At 36.2% G+C, this 17,840-nt stretch overlaps 1 protein-coding gene across 2 annotated transcripts in view; it reads right to left on the bottom strand.

Annotated features, from left to right (window-relative positions):
* CNTNAP4 (contactin associated protein family member 4) overlaps positions 1-17,840 on the bottom strand; it is a gene marked incomplete at both ends in the record, with an annotated part of 255,494 nt that overhangs the window by 36,008 nt on the left and 201,646 nt on the right. For both annotated transcript variants that reach the window (XM_082498062.1, XM_082498061.1), the window contains 4 exons: positions 3,535-3,662; positions 6,944-7,100; positions 13,296-13,493; positions 17,531-17,650. In XM_082498062.1, coding sequence (XP_082354188.1) covers positions 3,535-3,662; positions 6,944-7,100; positions 13,296-13,493; positions 17,531-17,650 — 603 coding nt within the window. The remainder of the gene's footprint in view (positions 1-3,534; positions 3,663-6,943; positions 7,101-13,295; positions 13,494-17,530; positions 17,651-17,840) is intronic.

Below are 17,840 nucleotides of genomic sequence, written 5' to 3'. Positions count from 1 at the left end.
GAGCAAGTACAAGGTCCTGCACCTGGGGAGGAAGAATGCTAGGCACCAGTATAGGTTAGGGGCGGACCTGCTGGGAAGTAGTTCTGAGGAGAAGGATCTGGGGGTCCTGGTAGATAGTAAACTATCCATGAGCCAGCAATGTGCCCTTGTTGCCAAAAAGGCCAATGGAATCCTGGGCTGCATAGGGAAGAGTGTGGCCAGTAGGTCGAGGGAGGTCATTCTCCCCCTCTACTCTGCACTGGTGAGGCCACAACTGGAATACTGTGTCCAGTTTTGGGGTCCCCAGTTCTGGAGGGACAGGAACTGCTGGAGAGAGTTCAGCGAAGAGCAACTAAGATGATTAAGGGCTTGGAGCATCTCCCTTATGAGGAAAGGCTGAGAGAGCTGGGACTCTTTAGCCTGGAGAAGAGAAGGCTGAGGGGAGACCTTATTATGGCGTACAGGTATCTAAAGGGTGGGTTGAAGGAGGATGGAGCCAGGCTCTTTTCATTGGTTCCCAGTGACAGGACGAGGGGTAATGGGCACAAGTTAGAACATAGGAAGTTCCGTTCAAATACACGGAAAAACTTCTTTACGGTGAGGGTGACAGAGCACTGGCACAGGCTGCCCAGGGAGGTTGTGGAGTCCCCTTCCCTGGAGATTTTCAAGACCCGCCTGGATGCAGTCCTGAGTAATGTGCTCTGGGCAATGCTGCTTTAGCAGGGGAGTTGGACTAGATGATCTCTAGAGGTCCCTTCCAACTCTGAAAATTCCTTGATTCTGTGATAATATAGTATGGTAATTGTATAGTATCGTTAATGTATTATATGTGATACATGACAGAAAACATGATATAAAATATATAACATATTATATGATACTTAATATTTATATACTTCATTATATATTATCATACAATTAACAGTTTAATCAACATCCTGGACTTTGCTTTTATATCAAAATTCTATGATTTTACAGCAATTTTTCCTTCAGAAATTCTGTATTGTTTTCTCAAATTTTAGTCCCTACCTCCCCAAAAGCATACCATCTTTTATTATCTGTCTTTATGAAGTAAATGGCTAGGAAAAATTGCATTATTACTGCTCCTATTAAACAAACAAAGTGAATGCTCTTTTTCAAGGTTTTTGCTGTTTTATTACCATTAACTGTTATATTCTGAAAGGTCTTTTCACTGAGATTATTTCAGTCCCAAATTGCTTCTTTCTGAAGTCAAATTCTATAATGTCTGACATTGCAAAAATATTTCTCTGAAATGCAGACTCTGACTTGTGCTTTTCCTCATGATGTTTTACAGTTCTCTATTGCAGCTTGCCTAGAAATATTGTGATCATTTAGCATCAGTGTGAAATTTTGCAGCAATTCAGTCATTCAGACTGAGCAAACATCAAATAAAGTCAGGGAGGTCAATGAGTGTCAGAACAGTCTGTATGTTTTAATGAAGCTTGTTGGCTTCCATGTTTTAAGATTTGTGATAATTGGGGTCAGGTTATGTAATTAATAGTAGCTGGGAACTTGGTGAGTAGTGAAATTGAAGTTCTCCCCACTTATTAGTACTACACAAGCTGTAAATAATCCTGTTTCGTCGCTGTCATCTCCCTGGTTTCATTGTCCCTAGCCACAACGGAGGCCTGCTGCATCATAGGCTGTATGAGTATGCTCAGTCAATTGATGGGGGTGCTTATCCCACTCTGTTTAACACTTGTAAGACAACATCTACATATTGCTTCCAATTTCAGGCCCTCCAGTACAGAAAAAAAATTGATAAACTGGAGTGAGTATGGGGGAGGCCACCAGGATATTCAGGTTTGCAGCACTTTTCCTGCCCTTCAGGCTGAGGGACCAGGGATGGTTCAGCTTGGAGGAGGAACAGCTTTGGGGGGGACCCGACAGCAGCCCCAAAAGCCTAAGAGGAAATTATCAAGACAGATAGAGCCAGGTTGTTTGCATTGGTGTTAGGTGTGAGTATCAAAGACAATGGGTATAAATTGAAACAACAGAATTTCAGGCTTGATCAAACTAAAAAGAAATCCTCAACGAGGACAGCCAAGTAGTGGAGTAGATTGTCCAGAGAAGCAGTGCAGGTTCCATCCTTGGGGGCTTCAAGCCCCAATTTGACAAAACCCTGAGAGACCTAGCCTGAGTTCACAGCCAAGCCTGCTGTAAGAAGTAAACCTCCTCAGATCCCCTCCACTCTGAATTATGCTAAAATCCTACATCATAACCCCATGAAGAGAACAGTTTCTTTGGTAGGATAAATGATCAGCTCACAATCAGATGTCAGACAAATTAAAAGGAAACACCCAACAGGTTTGGGGTTTTTTTTCCACTTCTTATAAATTTTCATATGAAAATTAGAATGCACTGCTGTAACACACACCTGTTAACAAATCTTCCAGGCACAATTACCCTGACAAGTCACAGGAATGAAAGCAGAGATGACATAAAAATAAATACATGCTAATTTATATTTATTTATCTATGCAGTCTCCTAAGTGAGACTAAAAGTACAGATCAGTTCTTCTTTACTGATATTCATTTCCTCTTATTCATAAAGGCTGAAGAAATTTGAAAAACAAAACCAACATCATATGATGAAAGAGGAAAATCACATAATGAATAAAAATAGTAATTTGTAATTATTTAAAAGTAAGGTGAAGTTCATGAAAACTCATAGGGTAGCATTTAATGTAAATAAATTAAGCTTAATAAATATTTTATTCCCTTACTCAACCGTAGACAATACCCTGCCCATTCAACTATTCAGTTAAGATCTTTAGAATGATAGCCATAGAATTTTGTGCAACGGTTTACTATTGAACGTAAACTAAATCTGTTTTTTTTTCTTCCAATTAAGATTGAAATTAATGAAATCAGAAATGTCATCACAAATCTTCAATAAGGTATCAGTTTTACTTCAGTCATCTCTTTACTTTTAAATGATTTCTTCACACGTGATATTTTTCTGGTTACTATGTACATATTCAGGATGTACAAGCTTTGTGTTTTGAATTACTGTATAACTTTCTAAATTTTAAGTTCTTATGTAGAGTTGAAATGTTTTTCATAGATATTGCATATAGTGGATTCATCTCCCGTAGTACAGTTTTCTTAGTTGCACAAATACTCAGAGGAGTTAAAATGCAAAAGGTTTGGTGATGGAGGCATACATATCTAGTGAAGGGTATGTTTCTCTCAAGATATGGTAACTAGTTATAAATTCCCCTTCATGTAATGCTTTATTCATAACTTAATTCAAATTACGTAAACACACTGGATTTTTTCTCAAAATATTTTTTTGAAAGCTATGCTATCAATTTCTGTCTTCACTATTGATATGTATCACCAAATCCATATCTTTACAATTTTACCCTGGTTTGCACTGGACCATGACATTTTGTCTTTTTCCTTTCTAATTACTAAAATAACTAGGCAAAATTTTTACACAAGTGTATCTTAGGCTGTTTAGGAAAAAAAAAAAAAAATTATTGCCATCAAAACCCATTGTTGCTTAGAAAAACTGCAATATTTACTTACTGTCACCACGGCAAAGCAAAGGCCCCAGTTTGTAAGCTGCTTCAGAATTTGGTCTGTCAGTATCTGTGATCACAATTTCAGTTACTGGTAGATGCTCCTTGTAGGAGAGGAATCCAGTATCATTAGTCCTGAAAAGGTAAAATGAAAGGCACAGCTTTCCTAAACGTTTCTCATAACATTTCATTATCATTGACATATTGCTGGGGAGAAGGAAAGAATTAAATTCTGGAAAAAAGGACTGCTTAACTCTATGGGTAATACAAGCAACTGTGAATATAAACGTATGCTTTGGTATTGATATTGTGAACATTTGACAGGACTGAAATAATTTAATGGGAAGTGGGCAGTTTTATGGTTGTGCTTGTCTGCATAACCATGAGAAAATTCTTTTTGACATAAATGGGTACTAACTCACTGCCTAAGCTAATGTATTTGCCCATGTCAGTAATTTTATGTTGCTGAGGATGTACTGTATCCATAATGGCCTGTCACTTCATTATAGAATATTAAATGGCTTAGTATTTAGTATAACTTTCAAATAAGTCTAACTTTTTCTTTTTTTTTACTTTTTCACCCTGACAAAAGTTAAAGAAATAACAACCCAACAAATAGAAAAATACAAAGTCATACTGAGTGTACAGGGAAAGGAGCATATGCTACAATATGAAACTCGCTGAAAAAGAAGTATGCAACCTAGCACTTGGAGCTCGCACCCAGTACTTGTAATCTTAGCCAAATTCCTTGTTTAAAAACTTTGTTAACTTAGTGTGAGGACTTAATTTCTAAATATCATAAGACCTAGTTTTGGTCCTAAAGTTGCTCCCCCTGAACCCATAAAAACATTCAATCATTCAGGACCGTTCTGGAAAATTCAATCTGTCCATTCAATCCATTTATAGTCAAATCCTCCCTTTAATAGCAAATAGCTCAGAGACAACAGTACAAACTCAGAGAGGGGAGGCAATCTTGCACTCACACTGCTCAGAGACTAAACACGAGGCACACCTCAGCCAGCAAGCCATGTTTCTTTGGGAACATGGTTGGACTTAGCAATACTCTCTCTCAGTAGATCATGCACTGGGACTAAGACAATGGGAAGAGATTCCAGCCTTGTGCTGAATGAAATTAATGATTTTTTTTTCTCCCCTCTGGCCTCCCTTTATTCACACCACAATCTTTCCCTTGTATACAATTTCTGGTTATTTGTCTTGGAGTAGAGTCCACAAAAATGCATAATTTTTTTTCAGGAAACCTTTTTTCTTAAGTGAGGAATGCAAAACACTTTTTAAAAAAAAGCTAATTTTTGATGAGATGAAATATGGCAGATTTCTAATTTTGAATTCAAAAAACCCTCAAACCACTGAAAGTGTTTGCTTTCGTAAAACTATGGTGCAAATAAAGGGGAGCTGACTAGAAATTAACTTACCTCTTTTGCAAAAAGGATTTACATTTTTGTCTGTCTTTGGGAAGAGATTTTTTAAATAATAATCTGCTTTATTTTAAACTTTTGGACTTAAAGATTTTGATTAGTCAAACAAGGACTTTTAGAGCTAAATCTCTGTTCCGTCTATGAAATAAAATAGACTTCATGATGAAAATAGAATATCAAAACCATATTTTCAAAACCGCACTGTCTGTAAATCTCGTTTTCTGTGCTCAGAAAGCATCTCAAACAAGCACAGCTTCTGTCTACTTTTTCGGCCTATGAGCAGTGCTGAGTCAATTGATTCAAACCAGTAGTCTCTAGGGAGCCAAATGTAACATTAAGCACAACTACCAAAAAAAGTGTAAACATAGCCTCCATAACATTGGAGTTACTGGGATAAGTGTCCATTTAAAATGAAAATTAAATTTTCAAAAGTGGATACATACAGAAATAAAAAACAGGAGTAATATAATGCAATACACTCACCAACATATTCAATTTACTCAGAGTGGTTATAATGAAGACATACATGCCATCCTCTATCTACTTTATTTACAAGTATGTTATCATTATGAATTAACCTATGTATGTGAGCATGGATTAAACAAATGACAAAACTGAGCAATAATGTATTACGTATACTAGCAATTACTCAAAATCTTGTCTCAAAATTCATTCATCTTTTAACACTTATTTTGCTATTGGGAATCAAAGATTGTTTGTATTTTTGTACAGCGCAATGACAGGGAAATTACTAGTGTTCTCTGTATTTGTTTAATCTCTTTATTGGAATGAGCACAGCAAATATCACTCTGTGAGTTTTACTGCAGATGCAAATTCTTTTCCTGCAGATATTTTGAAGTTTGTGAAGAATTGTTCTTTGACTAAGGCTTTGTTGTGCTTTCATTTCTGTGTCTGCTGAGTTCCCTGGTCATGATGACAGAATAAGCATTTTCCAAACAAATTCACAAGTTGTTCCTTTAAAGGAAAGGTGGATACCTAGCTTGAGGAGGAAATAATGCATTGCTTCATTTTGTACACATGGAGATGTTCCTAAGTACCTTCCTTGCATTTTTCTATTTTCAAAATACAGATGTTGATACATTTATTAACATGCATATATTAACCTACACACTGAATCAGATTTACATAAGTTAAATATGCCTTACAAGTTTAAAAGCTTAGAAATTTCTTCAAAAGGAAATAGTTCATTTGAAAAGTCTCTGTTTGCTCTATAAAGTCCTGAACTGCACTAGAGCTATTTTTGAGAAAGTTGTATCTGATTGTCTTAAGTGAAAAGTCAGGTTCAGATATGATGTTGTAACAGGAACCCGTGTCTTACATTGCTTAGTTGAATGGGGTCATAAACGACATCAAGAATTTCAAGTACAAGTAGAAGATCTACATTAGACTAGAATTCCATGTGAGTACTTTGCTTTGCTGACAGCACAGGTGTCCAATTTTAATTATGTAAGTTGTAGATGACAAAAAAGGGCGTAAAAAGTCTAAGCTGAAAAGTGTAGTTATGAATTATGTTAAAAATTAACTGAATTTTTTCCAGAACCTTTTATTTTAGCTTTAATTACTTTCAGTATTCTTAAAATAGTAACTGAAGTTGTACTAAAGACCAGAGCTAATGTCTTAGTATATAACATGCAATATACTACAAAACTAGAAATTATCTGTACAAAATTAAACCCTCCCTGGAATTCAAAGTGAAAGAATTAGCATATATATATAAGTATATAAATAGATGTATGCTATTATTAGTATAGTATATTAACATTAGTATATGTAACTATATATTTAATTTATATAGTTATAATTTTGTGAGAAAATGTGTTCTATATCAAAGAAGCAGGTGACAATATGGTAATTTAAATTTACAACAGCCTTGGTGTTCTAAATGTGTGAAGGCCTATATATTTTCTTTATTTACATTACTGGAAAAGGTGTTGTGAATAAGCAACAGTAAAACGTCACCATTCATCTCTGTCCGCATCACAGTTGCAGTAATGCTGGGAATCAATGCAGTTTCCCTCTAATCCACAAGCACATTTTTGTACAGCAGGCAAGGAACCTCCCCAGTAAGTCTGTGTTTCATTGGTTCTTCCAATCCACCAGCTCAGTGGCATGCCATCTAAAACGTAGGTTAGAGAAAATCAGTGCCCAGTCTTGTCTCCTACTTCTCCCAGTTTTTCTCAGCCAAACAAGTTTCCAAAAGGTTAAGCAGAAAAAAAAAAAAGCCCTCAAATCTAAAAACTTTAAACAACAATTGGGGAAAAAAATTACTACCTTTACTTGATAAGTATTTATTCATTTTAATACTTCATTATCAAGTATTAAATGATTGTCACAGGTTTTTGCTTGCATTAGTGGAAAAGGGAACTCGCACTCCCTAGCTCACCCAGCCATGATATTAGAATCATTTATCTTAAGTAGCCCATTTATATAATTCATTTTAAAATGGTCCAAGAAAAAGGAGATACCATCGCCCTAAAAATCAAGGTAGTTTATATTCCCAAGTAAAGATCAATTTCAGATCACGGAACTACCAGCTATAGAATGAGAAGAGTTTCCGAAAAGCTATGCAGAAATGGTCTCATCCCAGTACCAGGAGTACTACAGAGTACTACTACCCATATCTGTGATGAATATTAAGCAGCTGAATAATGGTGTTAATCAGAAATGCCCAAAGACAGCTGGTCACAGGCAGCAGATTCAGAATTTATACACTCAGAGACAGCAGAAATCATATTAATGGTGCTCCCATAAGCAAGTTGATGTATCTGGTGAGCAGAAGCGAGGTTTCCCAGGACTATTACATCTCTGTGTGGTGCATCCAGTCAGCATTGTTTGTAGAAAAATGATAAAACCAGATGTTTCCTTAATGTTACAGTACTGTATATTAAGCTTAAAGATGCTGCCAAGCAAGCACAGCAACAGAAAATATATACAGAAGAGATAATAGCTAAAAGATATGAAGCGTAAAGATAAACCATCTCAAATAAGAAGGAAGAAGGGTGATAGATGCAATGCGTGAAAGTCACGACATGAGAAGAAATCAAGTACTGTTAAATTATGGAGTTTTTTATAGATGTACTTCTTTCTGCTGTTGTTGCAGCTCCAAGTTTTCAGCAGCAGGCCCCCACGAAGAAGCTGGAATTTATCCTAGCCTCAACTTTACTTATAACTGCCACTGCTTATTAAACCTCACTGTTAGATAAGACCTCTTGTTACGCTGACAGTGTCTCAGATTGTAAACATACTGACTGAATTCATTACCACACAACTGTCGGCCCAGCAGGCCAAAAAACAGTAAGAGTGCTTTCTGGAAAAGTCAAACTTGCATAATGGCATCAATGTCCAATATTAGTGTTTGTGTTTGCAAGCCATCACCGGAGGAAGAAACCCTAGAGAAAGTTTGTAAATAATTTATCAGACAACACATTAAAAAGCTTCCAACAACTAAGACTGCAAAAATCAGAATATTTCTGCTGTTTCAACAGCATGCCTTAGCTTTATATTGTAGTCATGAATTAATATTCCCATTCTTTTGTTGGGGACACTGGGGTATGTTTAAAAGCTGGTGTCAGTTATTTGTTCATACAGCAGGGTGAGGAGAGGGTATTTATTGGAGTGCTGCAAGTTTATACTGATTATCCCAGATTGTTATCTGTGCTTTGGCAGAAAATGTTGCCTAAGCAAAATAAAGCTATTAGTTAAAATGGCTAGAGATTTCTTCATAATGATCACATACATGTTTTAGCAGGTAACTTCTTTAATGACACCATTTGCAAATACTATCCAGGCTCATTGAATATAATGTATTCTTACAATACAGTCAGTTAAGAATTACTATGTGGATTGCATGTTCCAAAAATTATTTCATCTGACCTTCACCAAATTTTGTTTTTGCCGGGTGTAGCTGGTGGAGATTATAAATAGCAGAAGTGGGAGGGATTAAAATATGCAGACAATTTCATAATGTACCTATTTGCATTTCAAATTCTGATATTTCATTGTGCTCACAATAAATGAAACAGAACAAACTTATTTCAGTAAAATATTATTTGAATGCTTCAGTTATTAGCTATGAGTGATTGCTTGCTTTTTGTCTTTTGTTTTGTAAATCTGACTATAAAGTCGTTCAAAGAAACATCCATTAAAATCAGCAAGCACATAGATAATGGTAATCTTAAACAGGAAAACTGGGTGAAGGTTATCTTCAGATGCTGAATAGGTGAAATACAACTAAGTCATCAAGTCCAAAATTTCAAATTGTATCACTTTACCTTCCTAAACTTTGCTCAAACTTTTAAAGCATTTGTATTTCAGACAGAAGTCTTATTTAGCTCTCTGAGCTCTCCTAAATATGCCAAGCATCCTATAAAATTTAACTATAATTCACACTTTGTAATTGCAATGTCCTGACAAAAATTTCTAATGAAACTTCTAAAGTTTATGGTACTATGTCACAGTGAGACATTAAAAGTTAGAACATACATTTTCTGGAGCCAGCTGGAAATTATGTTTCACATAAAAATAGGTGAGAAATACATTTCCAAAGCTCTCAAAAACATAGAACTAGATTTTTCAGTAACAGTTTTAAATCTGAAATTACTACTCTTCAGAGAGAACAAGTAATATGTTCTGTCTTCTCTCCATAGTTTTCAATGGAAAGATATATCTTGAAGAAAAAAGACACGAAAACAAGTGAGGATCCCTAATTCTTCTTTCTCCCAACTGTCTGATATCGAGGAGATAAAGGAAAGAAGTATCTAATGGAGTGCTATGACCCTATCATTTTCAAAAGATACTCGAATTCTCCCTTTCCATGATATCAGCAAGTTCTAAATTTTTATTTGTAGAACAAAAAAGATGATAAATTGGAGGATATTTGAAAAACTTACTTTCACATCCTCAGAGACAAAAGCCCAGGGTTTACATTTGGTTGTGTTCAAAGACTAAAAATATTTACCATACTAAACATATTTTAGTATATATTCACAATACATTGACTGTTGTCAGTTTAGATTCATCCAAGTTTTAACTAGGGCTTTTCAAGGCTTTACCAGTTTTGTTTAACAGTAGATGGCTTGACTGCTTCAAAGACTGTACAGGTGTCTTTAAGAAAGCAGTACTGACGTGGCTAATTCTCTAAATAGCTCTCCATTACAGTGCTGTGCTGAGCTAGATATCTGGTCTACACAATTTAAAGGTGATTCAGTCATGTCTTCTTTAGCTGCAGCCATTACAGCAATCACTGTGTAAATATGACCCTAATCTTCCACCACTTATCAAATATGTTGGATGCCTATATATGCACCAAGGCTTTGGAAGGACTCCAGAGAGTCGTGCTGCTATCTAGAGGGACTTCGACAGGTTAAAGATAATGGGCTGACAGGAACTTCATGAAGGTCAACAAGGGGAATTGCAAAGCCCTGCACCTGGGGAGCAACAGCCACAGGCAGCAATACATACTGGGGGCCACCCAGCTGGAAAACAGTTTGGTAGAAGAGGGCCTGGGGGTCCAGGCTTACACAAGGTTCAACATGAGCCAGCAATGTGTTCTTGCTGCAGAGAAGGCTACTGTTATCCTGGGCTGCAATAGGAGGTTGAGGTGTTGCCAGCAGATTAAGGGAGGTGATCTTTCCACTCAATTCAGCACAAGTGAGACTACACCTGGAGCACTGTGTCCAGTTCTAGGCTCATTATAAAAGAAAGATGGAAATACTGGAGACACTCCAACATAGGGCCACAGAGGTGATTAAGGGACTCAACATCTCTCCTGTGAGGAAAGGCTAGGACAGCAGGAACTGTTTAGCCTAGAAAACAGAAGGTTCAGGGCGAACTTAATAATGTACATAAATACCTCACAGGAGGGTGAGAAAACAACTGAGACAGACTCTTTCCAGTGGTGCCCAGTGACAGGACAAGAGGCAGTGGGCACAAATTGATACATGGAATGTTCTTCCTGAACATTACGAAACACTTTTTTACTGTAAGGATGACTGAACACTAGCACAGGTTGCCCAGAGCGATTTTGGAGTCTCCAACCCTGGAGTCATTCAAAAGCCATGTGGACGTGGTCCTGGGCAACCAACTGTAGGTGGCCCTGCTTGAGCAGGGATGTTGGACCAGATGACCTCTAGACACCCCTTCCAACATCAGCAACTCAGTGATTTGTGATTCTGTAATATTAAGACTGCAAACTCATACCGTTTGCTGCTGTTGTAGTTCAGATGTTGAAAACAACATCTGTTACAGTGGATATTCTAGGTGCGTTGATCACTGAGTTCTCTGAAAAAAAGTACCAGCACATAAATTTTTAGAAAAAAAAATACTTTTTCCTTCTCCTTGTAGATGAGACCTAGCCCTTCAAAAGCACAGAGCAGTCTATATCTACAAAGGGCTGCTTCTCCCAGGAACTTTTCCTGTTTTTACTGTTACTGTGACTAAATGGGTCAAAGAGGATTTGTCCTCATTAAGTCATCCACCATGGTCACTACCCTTGAATCAAAAAAGGGCAGATCTAAATCCTGGAATGTAAAAATCTGAATTTTATTTTAAGGAAGTGATTCTATTAAGAATGCTAGAAAAGATAAGGCAAAGTTAAGACCTCCTCTTAACAGTTATAAAAATGTGGCTCTGGCTACTTTCAAACCGAGAGGGAAACAAAAACCCTAACTCTTTTTAATAAGTGTTGTTACTTCATCCCTATATCACAGAACTCAGTGTTGTCTTATTTAAGCAGCCTCACTGCAGAAGCCAAGACTGACCATCACGAGTTCCTAGCTTTCTCTTACCTCAGAGCTCTCTTTCAGAACAGACTAAAGCCCACTCTTCAAAGGAATGGCAAGCTGCATGTACTGTGGTAGGGTTTGAACAAAGAATTATTTTATAAAACCTGTAGAACTCACAAATAACTTTCCCGTGACTATTTGCTCTTAGCATTCAAAACTGAATTTTAGTTGGCTTAGTGCAATGATGGATTGCACTTTTAGCTTTCTAGAAAAAACTGCATTCCTGTGCAATCTCACTGGATCACAAAAGAGGAAAAAAAAAAAAAAAGTAGAAAGTTCTGCTTGCCTGGCTCTTCCCCTCTCTTCTTCTCTGACCTAAATTTTTTCATGGTTTCCAGATTGATCACTCTGCTGAAACTGGTGAGTTGAGAAGGTGGGGTTTATTTTTCTTTTATTGATTTTCACTTAGTCTATGTGGCAGCTAATAGCCAAAAAGTATGAAATACCTAGAGACCATGATCTTGAAACCCTCTGCTTGGTGTAAACCAGGCTTTTGAACATCTAACCATAACTTTAATTTGGAGTCCATAGGTAAAAGAGAATCTCAGTGTGACGTCTTAAGTAGTAGGTTCGTCTTTTATGCTGTGGAGATGTTTTCAAGCAAACATTCTGCCAAGAGTGAACTCTAGTTTAAGAAGTCCAGTGATGTCCATGACATAATTAAGGAGAAAGAATATGTAAGGAAAGAGTTTAGAAACAGAAGCAGAGACTGTTGCACTCACAGACCTGCTCTCTGCTTAATAAGAAAGAATGCCAAGAAATCAGTTTGAGCAGTTTCAGAGTTTCTGGTGGACAAGTCAAACAATTTCACTTAGTTTTTCAAAAGATAGTAAACAATAAGGTTTTTTACTTCCACGTTATTTGGAGTACTAAGAATGGATTTTCATGCTAAAGTCTGTTAACAGCAGCTCTGTGTCAGTGAGAGTTAAGATTTAAGTAGACTACATAACTTCATTTTTCTTTAAGTATGTCACATGATCTCCATTTCACTCCTTAAAAATTATACATTTGTCAAAAGTCCACATTTTAATTATTGCTTTTTTAAAGAATGCTTATATTGGACAGGGGAAATTTAATGTTATCAACGTTTATTGTCAAGCACTCAAAACACGCACATCAAGTGTTCAAAAACATTCAGCGACAAACTTCTGCTGGTATCTGTGCATTAATTTGTGTTCTTTTAAGGACGTATTTCCTCAGTAATTCCTTCATTAAGATTTAAAAATCCCTGGAAGGCAGACCAACAAGAGCTCTGTTAATAATAATCTCTGCTAATTTAAAAGACTTATGAGAGAAATTAACTTTGAGAGCACTTAATTCTGTGAACAAAGGTCTTTATAAACTGACATTTGTGTTTTTCTGCTTCAAATATCTCTTGGCAACTTACAGAAATCTGAGTAATAGATGTTTGAAGTAGTTTAAACTCCGTAGTAGCAAAATGCCATAACCTTGATAGATATAAATACCTTTGGTAGCCAGTAAAATAAAATGCATTATGCAACATAAAAAGATTTGTCTGCTTTACTTACCTGGCTTATCTAAAAGCCTCGACTTTTTGCAGTGGTAAGCAAGCTCCTGTTCACAGTGCTCTGCATGGTTAATTGTAGCCTGAAGCTGGTCTAGGCTGGCAGAGTACTTGAAAAACACAGTGTGTGGGTTCTCTCGATTAGCGCTTTTGACTCTGGTAAGGTTGGTGTTGTTATGCTGTATAATTGTCCACGTTGTATCTTTCAAAACACACGTGAAAAGTAATAAAGAATGAGAAGTAGTTGCATAAGTTGGTAATAGAAAGAGAATATATCATTAAATCAACCAAACTTTAAGGTGACTCCTTTGATCACAAAATGTGCTTTTGGGCATATGAGACAGAGACATAAATCACCGAGCAAAAATGAAAACAATTAATCATTCTTTCTATTTATAAGCAGATTATCATACTGTGACTGTAACGGGTATTCAGTTATGATTATTGAATAAGGAAACAGTAAGTGATGAGACCCAAATAATTGTCGCTGAAATAAGATATAGTTTACTTGGGAAATTGCAATGAAAGAATAGAAAGAAATAATATTTACTATTGTTACTTTTCCCAAGCTAAAATTGTTTATAAAATAACACTAAATTCTATTCTATATTCTAGCTTTATTACATATATCACTATCATTTGAATTAATTTATTCTGCATGAGAAAATTGCCTACAGCCTTCTTCTACTATACAAAGAAGCAAAAGTAGCTTGCAAATACTGTATTTACTATAAAACTCAGATTACATGAAGGTGAGTTATTCTAGCCATCTAGAATCGAACAGTAGTCATTACTTGAAGTATTATTCAAAAATTGTATTTAATCAAGGACTAAGAATCACAGCTTCCAAAGTTCAATGGAAAGTTGCTTCCAAACACCTGACGTAATACTAATTTATGACAAACACCATGATATGCTCACTTGACTCTGTACTATTACATGATGAAGTACTAGTTCAGAACTGAGAGCTGCATTTCCCTAAAAAGGACATAGTGCTCTCAAGTTGACTTTTAGCTTGAATATGGTGGGTAAGGCTGCTGGGTACTTCGTTGCATTGTGTAGACAGGACTTATTATTCATGTAAAGGGGGGCATGAAAAATATTGCCAAAATATTTATACTGGAAGCAGCTGGACTGTGTCTGCAAGATTTTTTTTCAGTGAATCACTAGCAAATATTCAGTACTCCAAACATTATTTCTAGAAAAATATGTTCTGAAGTAATGCTCTTGTAATAAAAGAGCAGAAAAGTTTTGCATATAAATATATGTATAGTGGTTGAATAATAAACAATATATTGCACCTTTATAAAAGGTAAGTGCTAAGATACGTAGTCTTGTGTGAAACTGACTTTCTCCATCTTGGAGCCACGTTGCTTACACTATGCAACAAAGCAGTTCAATAGCTTTCCAGTTATATTGATAATTCACAAATATTCTTTCATTAAAAGTCTTCTTTTAACTTCCTACAGCAATTATGGAAAGCATTTTTAATTGTAAAAAACGCACAGATCAAGAACTAAAACTGACGTTACAGTACTTATATGAAAGCATTACTTTAAAAGTTACCAACGCCCATAGCATTATGCATTTACTTTGAGACTAGAAAAATAATTTTCCTGTGCACTGAGACACAGGAAGGATGTAACTGGCTGGCAACATAGCACAGGAATGCATTGGTCACTGTCCTATCATTTGTATAGAAGGAAATGTAACATCAGACACTCTGCTTGGGAGTAGAGAATACTCCCTCCGTGTTCTTCAAAACGTAAATTGCCCTAAATATTGGTGGCTGACTAAGGCTCATGTGATTCTGCTGTTTTGTACTTTTGCCGTGCCCCCTCACTTATGAATAGGGAAGCACTGAGCCTATTCTGTTTTAAGTTCCACTTGCAAAGCCTGTAAGAGTCTAACACCATGACCAAAGTCCACTTCAAGGTAGGGGTGAGCAGGCTCCCAGGTAAAGCTGGTCTCAGTCAGTCAAGTTCAGATTCATATTGACTGTACTCTTGTATCTTAATGGCCAATGTAGTTTGAGTAGATATGAGAAATACTATTTTTTCTAACTTGTAGTATTGATGATAATATTCCTGAATTTCTAACAGTAGTATTTCTAAGTATTTAATGTATTTTTATTTCATTAGATTCCTACGGGTCTGACATTATATTCCTACGGGTCTGACATTCCTACATGGCTGACATTATAAGATATTTATAGAGAGGAAAGAACAGAGGAAAGAACTCACGGTCATTTAAAGGACAAATATTCATCAAAAAACCTAAAGGAAATATCAAGGTGAGATGCCTATGCAAAAATTTTATATTAAAAGGAGTTTATTTATGCAACTTTTTTATCATTGCTTACCAGTTTTTGGTCAAATTATAAAATTTTATTAAGTAGATGCTCGTGTTGTCAAATAGAAGATGGCTGGAAATACAGCAAACTCAGATTCCTTTTTGTATATGCACATAGACACAGACACAAATATATCTAAAGGTTACGCTGAACATAAAAATTAAGACAAACAGGTCAGCTATCAGACTCATTGTCACACTCCCAAATTTACATAGAAAAAGAAATCAGGTCACTGCAAGGTTTGGTCATCTTAACTGGCATAGTGGACTGTAGGTTTTTCATTCTCAAACTGACCTCCGAGAACAAAACCAGGGAAAGGCACCTCCCTCCAAGCTGGCTGAAAATAGAGCCCCATGAATGTCAAAGACAAGGCAGTGCTGTCAGAAATGTGGGCATCTGCCTTCCCTGCCTCTGGTGGGAAAAGGGAATACCAGTCATGAGGAAACCGGGAACAAAACAAATATAGAAGATTCATCCTGTCAGGCTGCATCTCGAGACGAAGAACTGATCAATGAGATTTGCTTAATGTGGTGAATAAGAGGTGACTGAGGAAAACAGTAACAGCTGTTCATGGACACACAAGGATAAATCAGACACTACACTGTACCTTGGAGGGTTATATCCACTTAAAAAAAATTGTCATTTTCTGCCATGATTCTTTGGTCTCTTTTAATCTCATAGGACACTAGGATATTTCTTTTTAAGGGGCTGTGCCAATCTGAAGTTCTAGCCAATCTGTGAGCTAGCACAGTTCACTGTAGAAGTCAAAGTCAGGAGCTGATATGGTGAGACTGAATTGAACAGACTGATTGAAATGATGAAAATTCTATTATTTCAACATGTATAATAAGTATTCTTCAGATTAACATGAAAATCAATCAATGTCACAGCCAGAGAGAGTCCTGCTGGTTTCTCAAGAAATAGATGTGACCACAAACTGTTTATAAATCAACATTAAAAGCTTATTGTAAGGTTTCTAAGTTCTCAACAATTAAGACATACCTAAATCCAACTCAACTATAGTTTTCTCATGTAGTCTTTTAAGCAGTTACAGCTGTGTAAAAAATATATTTTTGTCACACAAAACAATAGTGTTTCCATCGTTTTGGCTGGAAAGCAATTCAAATAAATAGAGGCTAAGTAAAAAGAAGAGGAAACAGCCACAAATAAAACAATAATAAATTTCAAAAAGCCATTTAAATGTAAGCTTCTTTGAAAGGACATATATCAATAGCCACACATAGACAACATCAACTGGTTTGTTAAAAAGCAGACTGACAATAAACTTTGATATTTAAAGCTTCTAGTGATATAAATGGTCAAATTCAAAGAACTGTATGCAGAAGAGGAGGCAGGATGCCTGAAAGAGAGGCTGCAAGAATCCCACTGGTTGCATTTGCATTCACCAAAATATCTATTTGCAGTTTGAAAAATGAAGCTTAATTTGTATATTCCTCATAACAAAGGCCAGTTCTGAATTATGATTTTTAAGAAGGCTACTGGGAAAAATCAGTAATTTTCTCATAAAACGTAACTTATTTCTCATTTCCTTAAATGTCCTCAAGAGGCTGTAACTTCAGTGAAAACAAAGCTGCTCCCCAAAAACGTACTAGTATGACATTGTCTCCATATGGAACACATGTCCGATTTATGCAAAGCACAACAGGAATGGAGTGTTAGCTTCACAGCCAGAATCCTGTTGTTATTCTAATTTCTCTGCTTAATTCTTTGCCCAGTATTCTGAGCTAAGGAGTCACCTTCATTTTGTTGTTCATGTGTACATTAAGCTTAAGAGCTACAACGACTTCTTACTTGAATACTCATGTTTCAATATAATGAGAATGCATACAGATCCAGCTGTGAGTTAAGGAAGTTTATCACCTCACCTGTCATATTACAGTACACAAGAAACGGTCCCAAGGGGCCACTTCCATCTGAATCAATATTGTAAAAGCCTGAAGTGTTCCCTCTGTGCTTATAGGCTTCACATGATTGCTCATAGATCGCTGTAAAAGAACACATTCTATCACAAATGTAATGGCAGAATTTTAAATTTTATTCAGGAAGTTAAAAAAAAAACACAACTGCTTGGAGCCTGTCAATGGGGAAAAGAAGTTGTATGTGTTCACTGTTAAAGAATACAGAAGAAACCACTTAATCAAAACTATACTTTCATTTGAATTCATAAAGCGCATT

This window comes from Vanellus vanellus (assembly GCF_965231255.1).
Source record: "Vanellus vanellus genome assembly, chromosome: Z".
Lineage (NCBI taxonomy): Eukaryota > Metazoa > Chordata > Aves > Charadriiformes > Charadriidae > Vanellus > Vanellus vanellus.
This window is presented reverse-complemented; position numbering and strand designations above follow the sequence as displayed.